The sequence below is a fragment of the Mytilus galloprovincialis genome, chromosome 8 (genome assembly GCF_965363235.1).
Source record: "Mytilus galloprovincialis chromosome 8, xbMytGall1.hap1.1, whole genome shotgun sequence".
Lineage (NCBI taxonomy): Eukaryota > Metazoa > Mollusca > Bivalvia > Mytilida > Mytilidae > Mytilus > Mytilus galloprovincialis.
Window position 1 is genome coordinate 71,569,992 of NC_134845.1, and position 20,113 is coordinate 71,590,104.

At 30.7% G+C, this 20,113-nt stretch overlaps 1 protein-coding gene across 1 annotated transcript in view; it reads left to right on the forward strand.

The window, feature by feature from the left end:
- LOC143042505 (gamma-aminobutyric acid receptor subunit beta-like) overlaps positions 1–20,113 on the forward strand; it is a 52,372-nt gene that overhangs the window by 22,314 nt on the left and 9,945 nt on the right. The window contains exons 3-6 of the mRNA XM_076214832.1: positions 3,265–3,332; positions 5,174–5,397; positions 8,571–8,653; positions 16,574–16,711. Of these exons, the coding sequence (XP_076070947.1) occupies positions 3,265–3,332; positions 5,174–5,397; positions 8,571–8,653; positions 16,574–16,711 (513 nt within the window). The remainder of the gene's footprint in view (positions 1–3,264; positions 3,333–5,173; positions 5,398–8,570; positions 8,654–16,573; positions 16,712–20,113) is intronic.

Sequence of the window (20,113 nt, forward strand, 5' to 3'; positions counted from 1 at the left end):
CTTGAATACTATTTTTTTAATACTTTAAACCCTTCAGTTAAAAAAAAATACCACTGTAGCGCCCAAACGGACAATTTCGTGACCATTTCCCTAAATTTTCCGATAAATCTTTCAAGAATTTTCAGAATACATCCATCTTATGTCAGAGAAATCTCAAAATATCTCACCATTTCCCTACATGTTGATGTGACAGTGGTTAGTCATACCTCACTACATGTTAATGAGCATGAAGGTAATACCGATTCTCCCCCATACCGGTCAATTTGTATATGCATTCATTTTCCAAAGAGCCTTCTTGTGGTCAGTCAAAACCTAACTATATGGTAATGTGACTGATTTGTCAAATCATCGCTTATTGTTACAGAATCTTTGGTTAGTCAAACCCTTATCTCACCATATGTTAATGAGCCTTTGGTTATTCAAAACCTCACTACATGGTAATGTGCCTGTATTTATTCAAAATCTCGCTTCATGTTGATGTGCCTCTGGATAGACAAAAACCTCGCTACATGTTAATTAACTCATTTTCAGTAAAGCCTTATATCACAATATATTGAAGAGCCTGTGGTTATTAAAAGCTTTGCTACAGTTTTCTGTGACTTTGGATAATCAAAATCTCTCTTCATGTGGTAAGTGAAAACGTCGCTTCATATTAATGTGACTGTGGTAAGTCAACTTCGTTATATAAATATGTGCTTTTGAAATAATTGTGTGTTCGGTTGTCTTGGCTGATTTAAAAAAAAAATATCCAGATTTTTGTCGACTTAGAGTTTGACATATTGCATAGACAATGGTCTATTGTTACATTGTATGTACAATTCTTCTTTGGTTTTTATCTTCTTCAGAGATTTAGGTCCGCTTTTTGTGATTAATCGATACAATTTTCATTTATCGTAAAATCTTTTTAATCATATATATTTATGGCATTCTACATATCAGTTTTACAGAAGATCTATTTTATATTATCCCTTGTGAAATTCCTGATACCGTGTGTACATATACTTTATTGGATCAAAAAACCGTCTGTTTTACTCAATAATCCTTCAAACAAACGAGTAATTTCAAACTGTAATTAAATACAAAATATTATATTATGCATGCAGTTAATCATGCACGTGATTAGGAACTGATTTTCTGTCAAACGAAATGTCAATAAATCAAAAACTAATTTCACTAGAAAATGAATAAAGTGCATCCACAAGTTTATGAGGGAATTGATGTTACGTAATCAAATATCAAGAAATGTTAGGGAAAGAACTTTGAACGTTTGCCTTTAAAAGTTACACAAAAGGAAAGAAAATAAATGTCAATACCATAGCAGATTTTATAAAGTCTATGTTAAAGTAGGTTATTATTACTCAAGAAATCCATTGAAGAAGATGGAAGGCAACTATTGTAAGAATAAGCTAATATTCCGACTTGTTCAATTTTCTGCTTGTTTAAAGAACTTTTTTTTTTTTTTTTTTTTTTTATCTGATATCGAAAATGTTGTGTATGCAACAATTAATTGAAAAGGTATAATTATATAAAACGTCATATTATGAATAGTGTGTTACATGATGTTTACAAAATAACACAGACATTGGTTTATATAAAATTTAATCCTGGTATCTATGGTGAGTTTCTGTATGTTAAACTCAAGAAAATGAAAAAACCCAACATAAATGGCTGTAAAAGAGGGACAAAAGATACCAAAGGGACAGTCAAACTCATAAATCTAAAATAAACTGACAACGCCAAGGCTAAAAATGAAAAAGACAAACAGACAAACAATAGTACACATGACACAACATAGAAAACTAAAGAATAAACAACACGAACCCCACCCAAAACTAGGGGTGAGCTCAGGTGCTCCGGAAGGGTATGCAGATCCTGCTTCACATGTGGCACCCGTCGTGTTGTTTATGTGATAACACAACCGGTAAGTAGTCTAATTCGGTAGGTCACATTCATGAAAGGGAAGGGGATTGTAGTTACGACGTAAGGAACATATCCGATATCATTTGTGAAACGGTTATTCCATAACGGTCAACTTAAACTGAAACAAATCATTAACAGCGCACACGAAAAAATAACACGAAACACTTAACTTTAACACGTTTAAATATGTTTGAAAAATCCTTACCTAATTACGGAAACGGCAGCCGGTCTGAAAGGTTGAAAAATTACATCTCCTAAAATATAGGAAATAATTATCTGAAGTTTCTCGTTTTTAATATAGACCGTTGGTTTTCCCGCTTGAATGATTTTACACTAGTAATTTTAGGGCCCTTTATAGCGTGTTGTTTGGTGTGAACCAAGGCTCCGTGTTGAAGGTCGTACATTGACCTATAATGGTTTACTTTTATAAATTGTTATTTGGATGGAGAGTTTTCTCATTGGCACTCATATCACATCTTCCTATATCTAATCAGAATTTATCAATATTATCATTGTTTGATTTTTGCTTGCTTGCTAAACGCCCAGTAGCAAGTAGAACACTTTTAAACCAACAGTTCAGTACCTCGGTACTAACATGAACATACAAATATTGGCTTATGTTGATAATTTTGCTTAATTTCTTCTGTTACATATTCTTATTTTTATTTTTCGAAATTGGCCAGAGGTATTGGAGGAAGGCTACAATATCACTTAACGTGTTTAACCCCGCAGCATTTTTGCGCCGTGTTCAAAGTCAGAAACTACTTGCCTTTGTCAGTACTGTAAAAAGAAAATGTTGGTTCATTTATATATTGAGGAGTTCAGTGTGATGTCCATTTTTGCTGAACTAGTTTACATAAGAATGAAGAGGACAGTTGAATCCCGCCTACGGGTGCATATTTTTCTCATTGCCTTAAAGACCAAATGTTGGCCTTGGGCTGTTTTCTACTATTTGATCGGTTTGACACCATCCTGATTTCCATTCTCAGTTTTATTGTTATGAAAAGCAGGTAAATAAACCAGGAAATCTTTTAAACTTGAAGAGTATAATATATATTATCTTCTCTGTGTTTCATACAATAGATTCAATGATTCAGTTAACCGTAACTGTTCTTTGAGAACAAGAAGCAAAGGAACTTTGGAATTTAAATATTACAATCATTAAATCAATGTCTGTAAAGACTGTATGACCACAATACCGGTGTGAAATAAATACAGGGTAATTTCATTTATACTTTTTTTCCTTTACTGTCAAGATTTATTAATATATTTGTGGTTTTAATGAAATAGTGGTAGTATTTCTAAAATACTTATTTTTTTTATACGTTTTGTTGTATTTTGTAGGCCAAAGACTGGACATCGGTATCGAGTTGATTGTTGTAAGCTTTGACGCTATTTCTGAAGTAAATATGGTATGTATGGGTATGTCTTATTTGGTTAATCGTCGTTTTGAGCTCTGTATGAAATTTTCGTTGAACTACTTCTCTGTGCATAGATAAGCCTAGTCCTAAGTTTACTTTATGAAACAAACGATTGATACGAAAAGTAAAGATTTGTCAATTTCACATGGTTTAAGGGTTTTTTTGTTTTTTTTTTTGCATTCTCATAGCAAATTTAGTCTGACAAATTTCAACCTGCAAATAGTCAATGTTTTGATATAGGAACCGAAAAAAATCTATTTGATAGTAAAAATAATGGAGACGCATATGGCAGGAGATTTTAAATTGACAAATGTTTGTTACGGAAACGGCAGCCGGTCTGAAAGGTTGAAAAATTACATCTCCTAAAATATAGGAAATAATTATCTGAAGTTTCTCGTTTTTTATATAGACCGTTGGTTTTCCCGCTTGAATGATTTTACACTAGTAATTTTAGGGCCCTTTATAGCGTGTTGTTTGGTGTGAACCAAGGCTCCGTGTTGAAGGCCGTACATTGACCTATAATGGTTTACTTTTATAAATTGTTATTTGGATGGAGAGTTTTCTCATTGGCACTCATATCACATCTTCCTATATCTAATCAGAATTTATCAATATTATCATTGTTTGATTTTTGCTTGCTAAACGCCCAGTAGCAATTATTTCGTGCATATGTTATATTGGATAGGGTGTAGATATCTAGCATTCCCGTAGGCACACCAGGCTCCCAGTAGACCACCTTCGGGTTGTTACGTTCAGACCTTAAAAATCACTACACACGTCATCAGATTAAACGACTCCATTCCGACTACATGCGTATCTATACAGCCTGCAGCCAAACAGACGCAACACTTGAGCAAGAGTTCTATCACGGTCGGAATTTGAGAAGTCGATTGACATTACTTCAAAAACTCGTTCAACCCTTTCTTGGCAAATTATTATGTTATCGTTGAAAGATTTCCTTATTTTTATTTTTCAAATAATTAGATGTCATTAAAAATTACTATAATAGATGTGCTTGCTGAATAATGTTTAAACCAGAAATATTTTCTCAGTCAAAACAGTTCACATCACCATACTTCATCATTTACTTGAAACTCAAAGAACCTGTATTTTAAAAGAATGACTGTATATGATGAAACGGTATAATATCGTTAACAGTTTTTAAAGTTTATAAAAGATTACCCTACATTATACTATAATTGTGTACCCTACCTTATACTATAATTGTGTACCCTACCTTATACTATAATTGTGTACCCTACCTTATATTTTAATTGTTTACCCTACCTTAAACTATAATTGTGTACCCTACCTTATACTATAATAGTGTACCCTACCTTATATTTTAATTGTTTACTCTACCTTATACTATAATTGTGTACCCTACCTTATATTTTAATTGTTTACCCTACCTTATACTATAATTGTTTATACCAGTACCATTTCCGTCTTGTATGTTTTGTTCTGGTGGAAATGTTCTAGAGTATTAGACTGTGCATGCATACTCCAATGTTTGCTAAACTGGAGATGATTTGCTTGATGTTCCCTTTATAAAATATTTTGATATTGAGTTTCTGAATCCGTTTATAAATCCTGTGGTCGTGTTTGTTTGTCGCATCTCATGTCTGAACTTACAATTCTTACTTTATAGACTTGAAACTTGACAGATGGAAGCTACTTTATTTCCCTTTTCTATTAGAATCAATTTTAAGAATTAGTTTTACCCTTTTTGTGCTATCTTCTACAAAAGTACTATATACACAACATGACTACATGTCCTTTTTTAGACAGAAAAAGCAAATGATTTATTTTATTACATTTTGATGTTTTAGGATTACACTATAACAATCCATTTGAACCAGTATTGGTTAGATGACCGACTATCCTTTGACAGTTACGATGTATCTAGCATGACACTCACTGGCGAATTTGCTGAGAAAATCTGGGTTCCAGATACATTTTTTGCAAATGATAAAAACTCTTTTCTGCACGATATAACAGAGAAAAATAAGATGATTCGATTACATGATAATGGATCTGTTGTTTATGGAATGAGGTAAGAACATCAACCGTAGTCACAACTTGTTGTTACAAGGATAATCTATAATTGATTTAACGAGGCCTCATATTATGTTTTATCGATTTCAACTATGATGGTAAGAGTTTATTCTAACCCTTTGGCTGTATATCCGAAACAAATTGTTAAGTGAACCACTCTTGAATCAAATTTTCCGAACTAAGGATTCAGTAGATTTTTCACATGTTTTATTTTGAAGTCGTTATGATTCTTTTTTGTTGGTACCACTATTGAACTGTAATTGTACATTCTAACATAAGTGGTGTGACACTTAATAGCATGTCTTATAAAAACCCCGAAATTCTATGTTATTAACTATTTTTTATCGTCACAATCTAATCTTGATGTTCCCAGGGCAAATATTTCATTACCTTATCCATCTGTATAAACCCTTTTGATATTATATTGATTTCATTATCTATACTTGATTAAACCATCATTCTCGTTTATTATCTTTATATCACAACTTTGAAAGCTAAGTTATTTATGTTCTTGTTTTTACTTACTCTAAATTTGTTATTGAAAGTAACTTGTCAGGTTTGATTTATACAGATTGTGTTTGAATTTGTAACACATTTGCGACATTCACTTATTCTTTTATGGGTATTTATTTGATGTCTCCCCAAATAAAAATATTATGAAAAACTACTACTAAGATCCTTTTTAAATGTAGATACTTTCATGATTTAATTTATAGCTTATCACATCCTACATATCTGTTAATGTTGTAGGTAGGCCTTATTATATATTCATTTATTCTTAATCCTACTATTTGTCCATACTTTTATCATTGGATAGGCACGAACTACTCAATATCTGATGACTTTCAACACAAGTAAAACTGCTATGTAAACTTACTCTATCCAGATCTGTTGTCTTTTGAAATGAATTTACCAAATGTAAACAAATTATTCAATAGATGTGCTTTGTCACTGAAATTTTGAGAAATTCATCCTTATCTTAGACTTCAATGAATCTGAATCTAAATATAATCACATACAGAAAAGTGATTTATATTAAAAAGAAAGATGTTGATCAGAATATGGCAATATTAATATTCAAAGGTTATGTTTGAACATTGACACAAGGCCATCATACTGATTACAGTAACAATCGGATTAAGCTGCATGTTAAGTCCTACGAGTATTGTGCATCATTGATTCAAACCGGATTGTTTCCATTAAGAACTGACGGAATCTGATGACATCGAGTTCCATACCACTGTGTCTGATGAAAAAAACAATAAACTACAAAGGGTACACTAATTGAGAATTCATTACAAACCAAGAGAGAAAATGAACGGTTTTGACGATAGTAACACATGGTGCTGATGTCAATTTGAATGAGTTATTGGTACAAAGGCCTTCAGTTTGAATATTGTACAACATATATACTTCAGTTTATGAGATGTAAATTGATGTTCACTGATACATAAAATTTGTGTACAAAAACAAGTTCAGATGTAAACTAATTTAAAATAACTTATTTCTAAGAAAATTAATTGCATTTTAGTGATTTGTACTATTATGATATAAATTTTTTGTGACAAAACTTTGAACTTTCGAAAAAAAACTAAGGATTTTGTTATCCCAGGAATAGATTACCTTAGCCGTATTTGGCATAACTTTTTGATATAATGGGTCCTCAATGCTCTTTAACTTTGTACTTGTTTGGCTTTCTCATTTTTTTATCTGAGCATCACTGATGAGACTTATGTGGACGAAACGCGCGTCTGGCGTATTAAATTATAATCCTGGTACCTTTGATAACTATTTCAAGATTCCTGTTAACTAATTGATGAATGGGTTGTTGTGTCCTTATTAACAAGTGTTTTATGTTTATGATTGTAAAAACAATAAGGTTACCAATTAATAAATTGGTTAATCTAGATAAAGAAAGGGATCATACAATAAACGATTCATTTTGATTGGACTTGAAACAAGGGAATGCTTGATAAGCATGATAAGATCTGAAGTTAGGTTTTTACTTATCTTCAAGATCAGTTTAATTTGAAGTGACCATTGGATAGAAACAATTACGGGGTTTCAACCAAACAAACTCAAAGTAGTCGAGTTAGGTGTTTCTACATACTCATAGGTAATGGACTTCAGTATTTAGGTGTTTTTTTCTTATTTGATTTTATTGGATCTTAAACACTGTTTACGGTCTATGTGCTGTAAATAATGTAACAGTTGATAATATTATTATTCATAATGACTATCTGTCTTTCAGTGTCTTTTTATTGCACATTCTTTTTTTCTTCGCATTCATTTATTTTATCGATTGAATTGCACTTTAGAAGCCCAGTAATGGTCTATTGAATGCAAACTTACAAATGATTCAGGTTTAAGTTTATTTTTAAAACTGTCATCTCTGAGTTTATGTTTGAAATTTAAAATTTTGTCTTTATTTGAACAATTTTCAGTAAGTGACATAATGGCAATTTGTTTCGTTTGATGGATGTTATTGAAAGTTATATTTTATGTACATTTAGACAAAATATTGTTAATGAATTGTCATGAAAATTTGTCTCATGAAAGAGAGGTTATAAAAAAAATCATTTTAGACAATGATATCAGTAAGTGTTTTATTTTATTGATGATAACAAACATATAGTATTATATATATAAAACATAGCTTAGATAGTGCTAGAGCAGATTGGCATAACGAGGAAACATTGTAAAGAGAGGCGGAGCCGTTTAGCAATGTGATAGAGTAAATAATCATTCACGTATTAACGAATCCAAATCTGGCAGTTGACTTGACGTCAAGTTAAAGTAACAGTCAGTACTTTAAAAGTATGTTCACAGAATATTATTGTACACCTAAAATATTTGACATTACAAATGATGAAATATATGTTTTTTTGATATATGAAATAAGTTTAGTTAGGGGCAGTATTCCCAGTGAAATATTGTCCCGAAGAACTTGACAGTATGTCCTCGGGACAGACCCCTTTTCATATTTAATTTTTTTCATGGACAGTATTTCATTAGCAATATTGTCTGTGGACATTTTTTGTAGAGACAATGTGTCATGGGGACATTGTTTTATGATAATTATACACATATCAAAACACGTACTAAATGGTCGGACAACAGTCAACTGCCAGCAATTTACATACATAAAACTTCATATATATATTTCGACAGGTTCACTTCAACTCTTGCATGTATGATGGATTTACATAACTACCCTCTAGATATACAGAACTGTACAGTGGAGATAGAAAGTTGTAAGTTTCACATTATTTTCCTATTATACGTTTGTACTTAATAATTCTAATGCAACAACATTTGTAACGTTCATTTTGATTTGATAACGTCACTACTTCTCATGGAATCAGTTCACAATTGATACTATGAAAAATACGCGCAAGCGCAAACGACATTTGACAGATTTTAAATGTATGATTTAAAGTTGTTTTCAATCAGTTTCATTCAAATGGAGATAGCAGTTTTGAATTTTATGTTCCGACAACATCAATTGGTGCCGTTTGGGTTTACAATACAATACAATTATCTCCCAAGTAGAACGTACCAAGGGAATGTCGTTTTACAATAACAGGCGGTATGTTAATTCTGTAAAGTGACCATAACGTTACGATTTTACTTTTTCAAATAAACACCATACATAGGAACCAATGTAAATAAAACGAATTGCGTAAACAGTAAGGATTAGGCATAAAATATTTGTATTAATAAACAAAATTCAATTTAAACTTTCACCGTTTATGATATAGTAATTTGTATTCGAGGCTATCCTATAGAACTATTTTTTATCGATCGAGTTTCAGTAACTTATGATGTCATTTGTCTTGCGTGCATATTTTTTTTCACCTTTCTTAAAGGCGTTCTCGATTCTATTACTCATTCAAGCCATTTGAAACTAAGAAACGTCATCAGGAAACAAAACAAAAATAATGACTTTGGAAATAATAATTTTAAGATGGCGAATTTATCGTGATGCAAGGTAATAAAACATCGCAATCATCTTTGTTTTGTTCGCAATTTTACAATTTTCATATAAGTAGCTTATAGAAAAGAAAACCATTTATTGATTTTTTTTTGCGGGATCAATTTTCACTGTTCATGTTTTATGAACAGTGAAAATTGATTGCATTTTAGAAAACATTATATAGATAAGTCGTTTCAAGTTAATATACGGAAAATAAGTTATCTTTTCCATTATTTATATTGTTTTGAATGTTATTTAATTGCAGTTATTTCATATTAAATTATCCGCTTCAATATTGAACCTGTTATTCTAGAAATATCTTTTGTATCAAAGCCTTTTAACGGTTTTTTATGAATATATGAAATATTGATACTGAGTGTTATAACTTATATCCTGACCGTTTGTGTTCACACGTTATCTTTTACATTGTTTAGGTTTGTTCATCGAAAACCAAACAAAATGATTTTCGGGGTTTCTCCTAGTGGATCATGCAACTACAGCTTTTCATTAAACAATGGAATTATTCAAATAATATTTGAAAATAATCTTTCTTACAAAATGTTATTGTTCACTGTTATTCAATATATTGACAGAAAAATGAATATGAACATATGATCCCAGTTAAGTTTTTACAAAATTGCAAACTATTTGTTAGTTCGTATTTATATAAGTTATTGCAAACTCAATATAAGAAGACTGAGATGAAATGAAAGGAGTTAATAATCATAAATTAGCTAAAATACAAGTTTATCTCTTTGAAAAATACTGAACTTTATGAGACACAAAGACTCACTGGAGATTTCCTTTGGATCGGAAATTGTTAGTAATTTATAACAATCGTGAATAGAGATAAGAATCTGAGACATCGGTTCTATTTGTGTAGTGTTTGAACAAGACTCTTTCTGTGATGAATTGAACATTTAAGATTAAATGAGTTATCTTCAGCCGTCAACCTTACGTAACATATCTGAGCCGTTTGCAATGATTGATTTCTCTGAAGACATCCCGTTTGTACTATCATTTTCTGTTAAATGTCTATCAGTTCTACATGCAATAGGTTTATACATTTCTTCAATTTAACAGAAATGGGAATACATCTCGGTCACTAAATTAAGATAGATAAATGAACGTCTAGGATAGTTAAAACAGTCAACGTTATCTCACCTCGAATTCCATATCCACGGTTCTTTTACTAACAATCATTCAATTGAGCCTCTTCGCTAATAATCATAAAAAATTAAAACAACACCTATAAATATTATTATTTCGACGCAAATTTCTGAAATCTATAACCGAAGTTTCTTTTCTGGTGTTAAACGTAAATATTCACGCCATACACCAGCATTTTTTTTATGAAAAGAATCGGTATCATTCTTTAACAACCATATGCTTAGGAAAAGGAACAAAACATACCGAAAGGAAACCAAAACACAAGGAAATCAGCCAATACCATGACAAAAATGTCCAAAAAGACTTACAACAACTTCAAAACGCTATACTGAAACTGGACTGAGCAACAGCAACCACAAGAAACCGGGGATCCTCGGAAATTGTTGTTGATCAATGCAAGTCATCAATGTATCGTATATTCATGAACTGCTGGAATATTTCTACACACAAATGGAGAGTTTAGTCAACAATTTTGTCGGAAGAGTTGTTCTCAATCGAATATATTATATATTATCTAAAAATTATTAGACCTGACTTGTCATGTATTTGGTTTTGATGTTATATTAGTTATTCTCATCGGATTTTGTCTAATGCTTAGTCCGTTTCTGTGTATGTTACATTTTAATGTTGTGTCGTTGTTCTCCTCTTATATTTAATGCGTTTCCCTCAGTTTTAGTTTGTTACCCAATTTTTTTTTTTTGTCCATAGATTTACGAGTATACTACTGTTGCCTTTATTTGTAGTTTATTTTTATTGAACTGATCTATAATTAAGCAAATTGCCTAAATGGATGGTATCAGGACCTTCGTTTTTCATCTGCTAATACTTTATCTCATTAAATTGCTCCAAGTAAAACTGGCAAAATGGGTATGTACTTTTTAAAGTTTAAACGTTCATATATAAAACGTCAATTAATTGTATTAAACTGTTTTACGGATGTATACTTTTTATAGTATAGATAAGTAAATTATTAAAGGTTTTGTTGCCCTTTTTTTCTCCATGAAAATGTTGTTGTACGTTTTGTTCTTATATATATATGATAAAACATACAATTTTGTAATCGCCATTAAATGTTCCATATGTAGAAAAAAAATGTCGTCCACCCTTCTTAAATTACAAAATGAAAAGTCATGATTTACTCGCTGTTCTTTTATTACCTGTATTAGAGCTAAAAAATGGAAAGCTGAAATAAAACAAATATATCTGTCTTCAAAAGTGCACAAATTAGGTAAATTATCTATAATTAAATATATTGTAAGTAACTTTATCATTCTACTTCAAATGGTAACGACAGCATTATGAAAAAACACATTACTGTCGAAAGGTGCTATCTTTTTTAACCAATCGACGAGCAAGCCAATAATGACATGAATGATGTCTTCTTTTGTGGATATAGGTATATTGTCGAAACGGTTGAAGTACGTATATTGTCGGAAACCGAGAATTTTTTTTATTCAAGCGTCACTGGTGAGTCTCTTGAAGACGAAAAGCGGTTGGCGTACACAATAGTAAACTTGGTATCTTTGATAAATTAATAATAATGATTTTACTCAATCGCTTTATGACTTTTATACACAGGAATACTACTGTTGCCTTTATTTGTCGGTTATTTTTGTCTTTCTTTTGATTTGTTATTGACGTGTAACTTTTATCTCATTTTAATTATACTTTAAATAAAGGCATATACCGCTGTTCAAACTCATAAATCCATGGACAAAAAACAAAATCGGGGTAACAAACTAAAACTGAGGGAAGCGCATTAAATATGAGGAGAACAACGACACAACACTACAATGTAACACACACAGAAACTGACCAAGCATCAGACAAAATCCCACGAGAATAACAAATATAACATCGAAACCAAATACATGAATTTGGGATAGACAAGTACCGTGACACGTCTTATCGCAATGTCAATTTACACTCAAAAATAAGAGAAAACAAACGATGCAACGTTAATAGTAACACACACAGAAACGAACTATAATATAACAATGGCCATATAAAGTTGACTTTATGTTAACATTGTAAAAAATGCGCAATCGAAGAATTTCGTACTTGTATTAATTTTCAAAACACTTTTGACAAAAAAGAAACTTAGCAGATAACACGCGCTGCAGCTCAAACAGTTACCCATGTTGCTAAACACACAAGTAAGAAATAAACCGTTCTCTTAAGTATGTATAAGTATCAATAGAATAATAGAATGGTTCTTAAGCATGATATAATCTAATTACCCCCATTATACTACAAGAGGATAGAAAATCGAATAATGAGATAGTTTCATTACCGGTCAAGTCTTTTATTTACAAATTGAAATTGTGTCAGGAAAAATGATTCTTATAAACAATGCTTTGGATCGAAGAAAGATCGAGGGTGCAATTAAGTTAAAATATGAAGTGATGCGATAAGAATGTATGAGTTTTTATATATATTATACATTTCGACAATTTTGGAAAGTAATCAACGAGTTCAAAATATTCAAAATCAAACAACTGATTTAACAACGAATATAATAATAAAAGAAACATTGCCAAACCCTGAGAGGAAATCAGTGCATAGAGATAAGGTATTTGATTTCAATATTTCTTTTCTTCAACTTAGTATTTGTTTGGCTTTTTAATTATTTAGTCCTGAGCGTCACTGATGAGTCTTATGAAGACGAATCGCGCGTCTGGCGTATTAAATTATAATCCTAGTACCTTTGATAACTAGTTATTCATATCGTTTCATTGACGTTGCTTTGATATTGGTGTATATCTTATATATAAATAAAATCATCGATACCAGGATTAAATTTTGTATTGCACCACGCGTGCGTAACCAATATAACCTCCTATGATTTCCATATTCTGTTTGAAGAATTCAACAAGACAATTTAACCAATTCCTATGATAAACATGGTATAAAATTCTCATCATAAATACCATAAACGCCAGACTTGCGTTTCGTATACAAACGACACATGACTGACGCTCGAATAAAAAGTAAAAATGGCATTTTATTCGTTTTGTATAGTATCATCGAATTGTTTACCTCCGTGACGAATATAGAAGATTTAAACAAGTGACAACTTTGTTCGAAATATAATCTGCTGAATTTAATAAAGGCAAGAGAATTTTACCGATGTTGAAAACGCATCAATCGATTAAAAAAATAGGTCCCAAAAAAATATGAACCATTGCTCTCCCAAACCACAGTCAGTAAAAAAAACAACCCACAACAATGAAAATGAAACAATCGCTAAAATAACAGTTTATACGACTAGATTAAGGTAACTGTAGTGTATTGATGTTCAAATTTAGAAAATCAATGTTGGATAGACATTTAAGATATAAAAAAAAAATTAGTGAATCACAAGAACTCTAGCGTAAGCACCTCGTGCAATTTATGCACCACTGCGATGCTAGTTCACATTCCAAATGGGACCCAATCAGAAAAACAAACAAATTCGAAAAGACTGCCAATTCTTTCGAAATGATGTTTGTATTTTGACGCATCGCCATCGTAAATATATGTTCCGCAATCTTCAAATAATATCCACCAATGTTGAATGAGTTTCTGTCATCGTCAAGAGATCATTGTCATAATTTGTTTTAATTTCGAGAGGCTCAGTCATTCTTTTTTAGGAATTCGAATTAATTGCATAACCCTTATTGTATCCTCCAGAGGGCCCTCCTGGTTACAGGTTTTAAGCTCGGAGGGGTATTCGGCTTATGACAAGTTGAATTCGAAAAATGAATTTTCAACTAAGTAACGAAGTACTTTATAAATCAACCATGCTTTTTTTTATTGGAATGGTATCGTCTATTTTTCTTAATAATCTTTCTATTGTCTCGTTGGTATATTCGGTTCTATGCTACCCTAAAAAATCACCAAAATCTTTACTTTTTTTTCTTTTTTTTTTTAAAGATATTCAAATTGACTTAAAATTATACAAAGTTATCTGGAGAACAGATTGAATATTTTGTAGTATTTTCTCATCGTTGATATTGTATAGACACTTGCATTTATCAAATATAGCAAAGTTGTGTAATGATGTATTATCTCGTAAAGGCAACCATCATTTGATGACCAGTTATGTAAGGTACAATGTATATTAGCTTTTATGTTCAGACAAGTATGAACATAATACATCAGACTCGTACAATTTTAACCTAATAGATTGGTTGACTCCGAGCTATTGTACTTCTCTAAGCCTTATCACTAATGTTTTCTGATAAATTGGTCCCATGATTACATTTACTTTTTTGCCTTCTTCAAGACTTTAGATGTCATAAAGATATATTTTACATTCATTTCTTGAGATTGAATTTCCATAATGAATAGCGTTGCCAGTAATAAATTTGGTTTGCAGCTTTACATTTTCGAGTAACGAAAACGCTAGTTAACGTATTTTGATCTCAATCTTCTCTGTTATGCACTAGGTTACATATGTATGTACTTCATAACTACAAAATAGTTAAACAAAATTATTTTCATTGCAATACAAAATCATGTTCATTGCAATACAAAATAAATGAACAAATAAAAATATGTGATATGATCACTAATGAGACTATCCTTTACCAAAAACGAATCGAAGCAACTATGTGTCATCGTGACGAGGTCCCCAATGAGTAAATACTCGTGTTAAGTAGCAGCTGTCTCAAACTGATAGTTTTCAGTAAAGATGTTTAGAACAGGTTTCGTTAAGACATTCAGAGGTAGTAGGTTTTATTTTCGTCCGGCTGTTCAGAACACATAAATTTTCCATCCATTATGCATTAGAAAGCAAGAAATCTGTAGCTGTGCAGAAAAATAATCTTAGCTAATCATATGACACTTCAGAAATTATATGATTTCAATGAATTTTAAACTGATGGCAATTTGAAATAAAAATTCAGTTAAAATCGTGTTTAAATATTTAAGAACACATCGATCAAACCTATTTAAAACATAGGTTTGATAACATTCCCTTAGATGATTCAAACTTTTATTTTTTGGTATGTGTCCTGGTCATTGTTACCCTAAACATTTACGACTGATATTGCCGATCTTTTATTTCAAGTAGGATCTTTATATATCGATAAAATTATTCAGTGACAGGATATCATCGAGCGACAAATTTAACCAATTCATTTTAGATTTTGTCTTGAAAATTGCTAAAAGACAGAAATATAATCACTAAGACAAGATCTACAAATAGTTGAATAAAACAAAAATCTTAAGGTGACTTTGATCCAAGTCAGGATTATGACAGTTGTTATCCATTCTTTTGATGTGTTTGAGCTTTTAATTTTGCCATCTGATTAGGGTTTTTCCGTTTTGATTTTTCTCTGATTGTAATATTTTGGGAATTTTACTTTCTTTTTACCTGTTAAATTGCACTTGTATGCATGCTCGTTTGGTCCTGGTATTGTACAATGTATGTCTTTCTGTTTTTTTTTTTAATAAAATAAATCTTCTATTGCACATTTCTCTGCTGTTTACAACTTACTAGACTCACAGCATTCAGTCGGGTATCCCTGTAAATTAGTTACTGTTTAACCAGGGAGATTATACAGTTAGATTATTATCTATTAAATATGATTAGTGATACAATAATAATATATAAATACATTGATTTTGACAATTTGTTTTTTACAGTTTCCTCATATTACGTACTTACGGAATTTGTACTATCTATTGTCCGATATTGTTTTTAAATTCTGTTTGATTCTCCTCTTGCGTATTCTTTTACAGAAGGCTTCATATATAATAATGATGTGCATTTTGTTTTTATGCAAATGATGTTTGACATTCCCATGGGCGACATTTAACTCGTTATGTCTATATAACTGTGGAAACAGGATTATGAGTCGTCTCCTTTTTTGTTTTATTTTCATTTCACAAGCATAATAGTAGATTTCCTTGCCTTTTTTTATTTTGATAAAAAATAAATGTTGCAAAATCATATGTGTCTGAAGAGTCATGTTTGATAAAAGGACATTTCAGTTGGAATTCATCATTTTATTTCATTAAATTCTCTTTTTTATATAAATAGATGGCTATGATATGCATGATTTAAACTTGAACTGGAAAGATGGTAGATCATCGGTGTATGGGATAGATAATGTGGAACTACCCCAGTTCTCCCTTATAGAATATAGGACGGTACGAAGAATAGAAAGTTTGTCGTCAGGTAAATGTATTACAATATTATATCTTCTACAGATATCAGAGAGATTTAAGTTCGTTGTCCAATGTATATAATGCACCGTGTTTACAAGATTTATCATTGTTAACGTAAGACAGAATTTTCCAAGTACTTAAAGTTAGTTATAGTCGTTTAAACGTTTCCCCGAGTATCAGATAACCGAAGTATATGTATATTACACAGTCTATTTGAAATTTAACACGAGGATTCAAACCCAATATTAACTGACCGTGTATATACCATATAAGGTCACTGACAACCCTTGCAATATGTTATGTTTTAATAGCTATGTATTAAAATAATTGTCAGTTTTAGATGACAACATCTGTGGTAAACACTTGACCCTTCAGTTGTGTTATTTATTTTGAACATTGTTATCATTGATTCTTACAAAAAGACACTGAAAAGCATTCTTTCGACGATTTTGCATCATCTTCTAACTTTAAACACAGAAGTCAAAGGTCTGTATGTTCTAAAAAGAAAAGGTTTATAACAGTAGTGGCGAATTTTCAATACTGTTATACATAAAAATAAGCATCCTCGATTTCGTTTTGGCATCAGAAAATAGGTTCAAAATTGCATTAAAATTATGTAAACAGCACACTAAATTAAACTACAATCTGCATTATTTTACGTTGATTTGTTTTTTTTTTAAAATGTAACAAAATAGTTATATACAAAGTAATATGAGATTGTTTTAAACATACTCTTAACATGCATTCATATGATGAAGACATTATCTTTCAATCAGATTAATTAAGGTCTGGCGCTGGTATGTCAGTAACTGCAAGCAGTGCTTTGTTTATTTATGTATCATTGTTATTTTGCTTATATAAAAAGAAAAGATGTGGTATGATTGCCAATGAGACAACTCTCCATAAGAGACCTTTCTTTTGTTACCTTTCCTGACATCGGGCTCGTTCTTCTTTTCAACTGAGTTTTACTGTGCGTATTGCTGTGTGTTTCTTTATTCTACATTGGCTAGAAGTTTGGCGGGTGCAGGATTTTCTAGCTGCGTTGAGGACCAATTGGTGGTCTTTTGTTATTATCTTATTTTTTTAACAACATTATATATTTATTCATCAAATATGCTTGTTACATTGTTAACAATTACCTGGGTTAGCAATCAGCTGCTAATGTATATGTATATATTATAATAATATGTATAAATTTCTTGAAATATAATTATACAACATTTTAGTTTTCTATGTTGTGTCGTGTGTGCTGTTGTTTGTTTGTCCTTTTCATTTTTAGCCATGGCGTTGTCCGTTTGTTTTAGATTTATGAGTTTGACTGTCCCTTTGGTATCTTTTGTCCCTCTTTTAATACATTATGTTTTATTCTATCAATCGTCTAAACTTCTCTTCTTTTTAGTGACTTTAGTAATGGATTAAGTTTCATTGTTCAGTTTTCGTTGAATCTTTTTATGTATTCTCGAACAAAAAATTTGATAAACATTTACCTTTGTCAATTTCTGATTAGATACATAATATGATTTGTATATGGAAAGACCTAAGATTGTTAGGAAATAATTCAGACCAAAATAATTTTTGTCAAAAATTTTATGTCCAAGAAATTATTGCTTTAAGGATACTCTAAATTTAAATTTGATTTTATCATTAACTCAAAAATACTTTTCCAAAATTTTTCTAAAAATCGACATGAAATAAAAAAAAAAAGTGGTTATAATCTTCTTCTTCGTTACATACATTACATAGACTGTCATTCGTTTCCATTTAAACAATAATTGTTTTGTTGGTAACATTAATTGTAAAAGTTTCCCTCTAAATATTTTTAACTTATTTTCTTCTAAATAATGAAACATGAAAACATATAGTTGGTTAATACTAAGGTTCTCATTAATTTGTAAAATACGCATCCATTTGCTAACACCAATTGATGGTTCAGTTTTATCTTTACAAATTGACTTATATAATATATTTGTTGAAAAGCTTGAAGCCTCAATGTAATTACCTTTCCAGATTAGTTTCTGTCTAGGAATATTTACAATACTTTTTATAGAATTTTCAGACTGTAACATCTGAAGCCAGTCTTTTTGGAATGGCTTTTTTCAAAATATTTATTTCTGCAATCCAATTATTCTTGCATTCTAATTTTTCGAGAATAAAATGTTGAGATATATTACAAGTGTCGTCTATAATATCATTGACAAATATCAAGTTACTCTTAATCCAATTTTTAAAAATAATAGTTTCATTTTCGAAATTAATCAGTTTGTTCCCCCAAATTACCTGTTTCCTAACTTCTGTGAAGTTGGTAGGTTTTTTTGTCTGTCCACCGCCTGATATTACCCAACATTAAATACTTCTCTATAAAATTCAGGGTCCATATGTTTGATATATTCTAGAATTTTCTTCTTTTCAAAATTTATCTTAAAAATTAATCAATTAATACCAACCACGCTGAGATATTTAAATGGAATCAACTTCCAGTTTGAAATATCATTACTAATGAGTTTACTTACCCAAGATGCTTTTAGAGACATAAAATAACTTTGTATGTCGATCATTTGTAACCCCCCTTCTTCGTTTGACTTTATCATGGTAATTCTTTTAACCTTATCTGGTTTACCATCCCAGATGTATTTATAACATTTACTTTCTATTTCTTTTCTGAATTTCTCCGGAACTGTACAGGCACTTGCCAAAAATGTAAAAAGTGGTAAAACTAATGTTTTTATAATAAGAATGTTCCCGATTAAAGTTATATTACGTTTCCCCCATAAATGAAATAGTTTATTCATTTTCTCAATTTTATTCTCCCAGTTTAATTTTTCACATTCTTCTATGTTATGACCAAAATATATTTCCAATGCTTTGACTGGTTTGTTTGTCCAATTAATCCCAGCTACCTTATCTTAACTATTTTTCAGTTTTCCTATCCGTATACCCTCTGTTTTATTTTTATTCAAAGTTAACCCAGAAAATGATCCGAAAATTTCTATTTCATTCATAGCAGCTTTGATTTCTTTCTTATTACTGAGAAATAAAGTAGTATCGTCAGCTAATTGTGAAAATTTTATGCTATAATTTTTGTTATTATCTCCTCTTGCGTCCGGTTGTTGTCTCTTTGACATATTGCCCATTTTCATTCTCAGTGTTATGCTTAAGTAAAACAAAATTCATGGTTTTTTGTGCATTCGCGTCCTCATTTAAAAAAAAAATGAAAGTATCTTTGATTTCGTTTTATACGTAGTAGATTCTGTTCAGTGAAGGATATTTTAACATATTTTTTGCATTTTAAAATATCAATATATGATAATTTTTACTTACAAATCACTTCAAACATATTAATAAAACGATATTTCTAACAAATAAGCGAAAGATACCAAAGGCATTCAAAGCATATGTCGAATAATTAAATGAC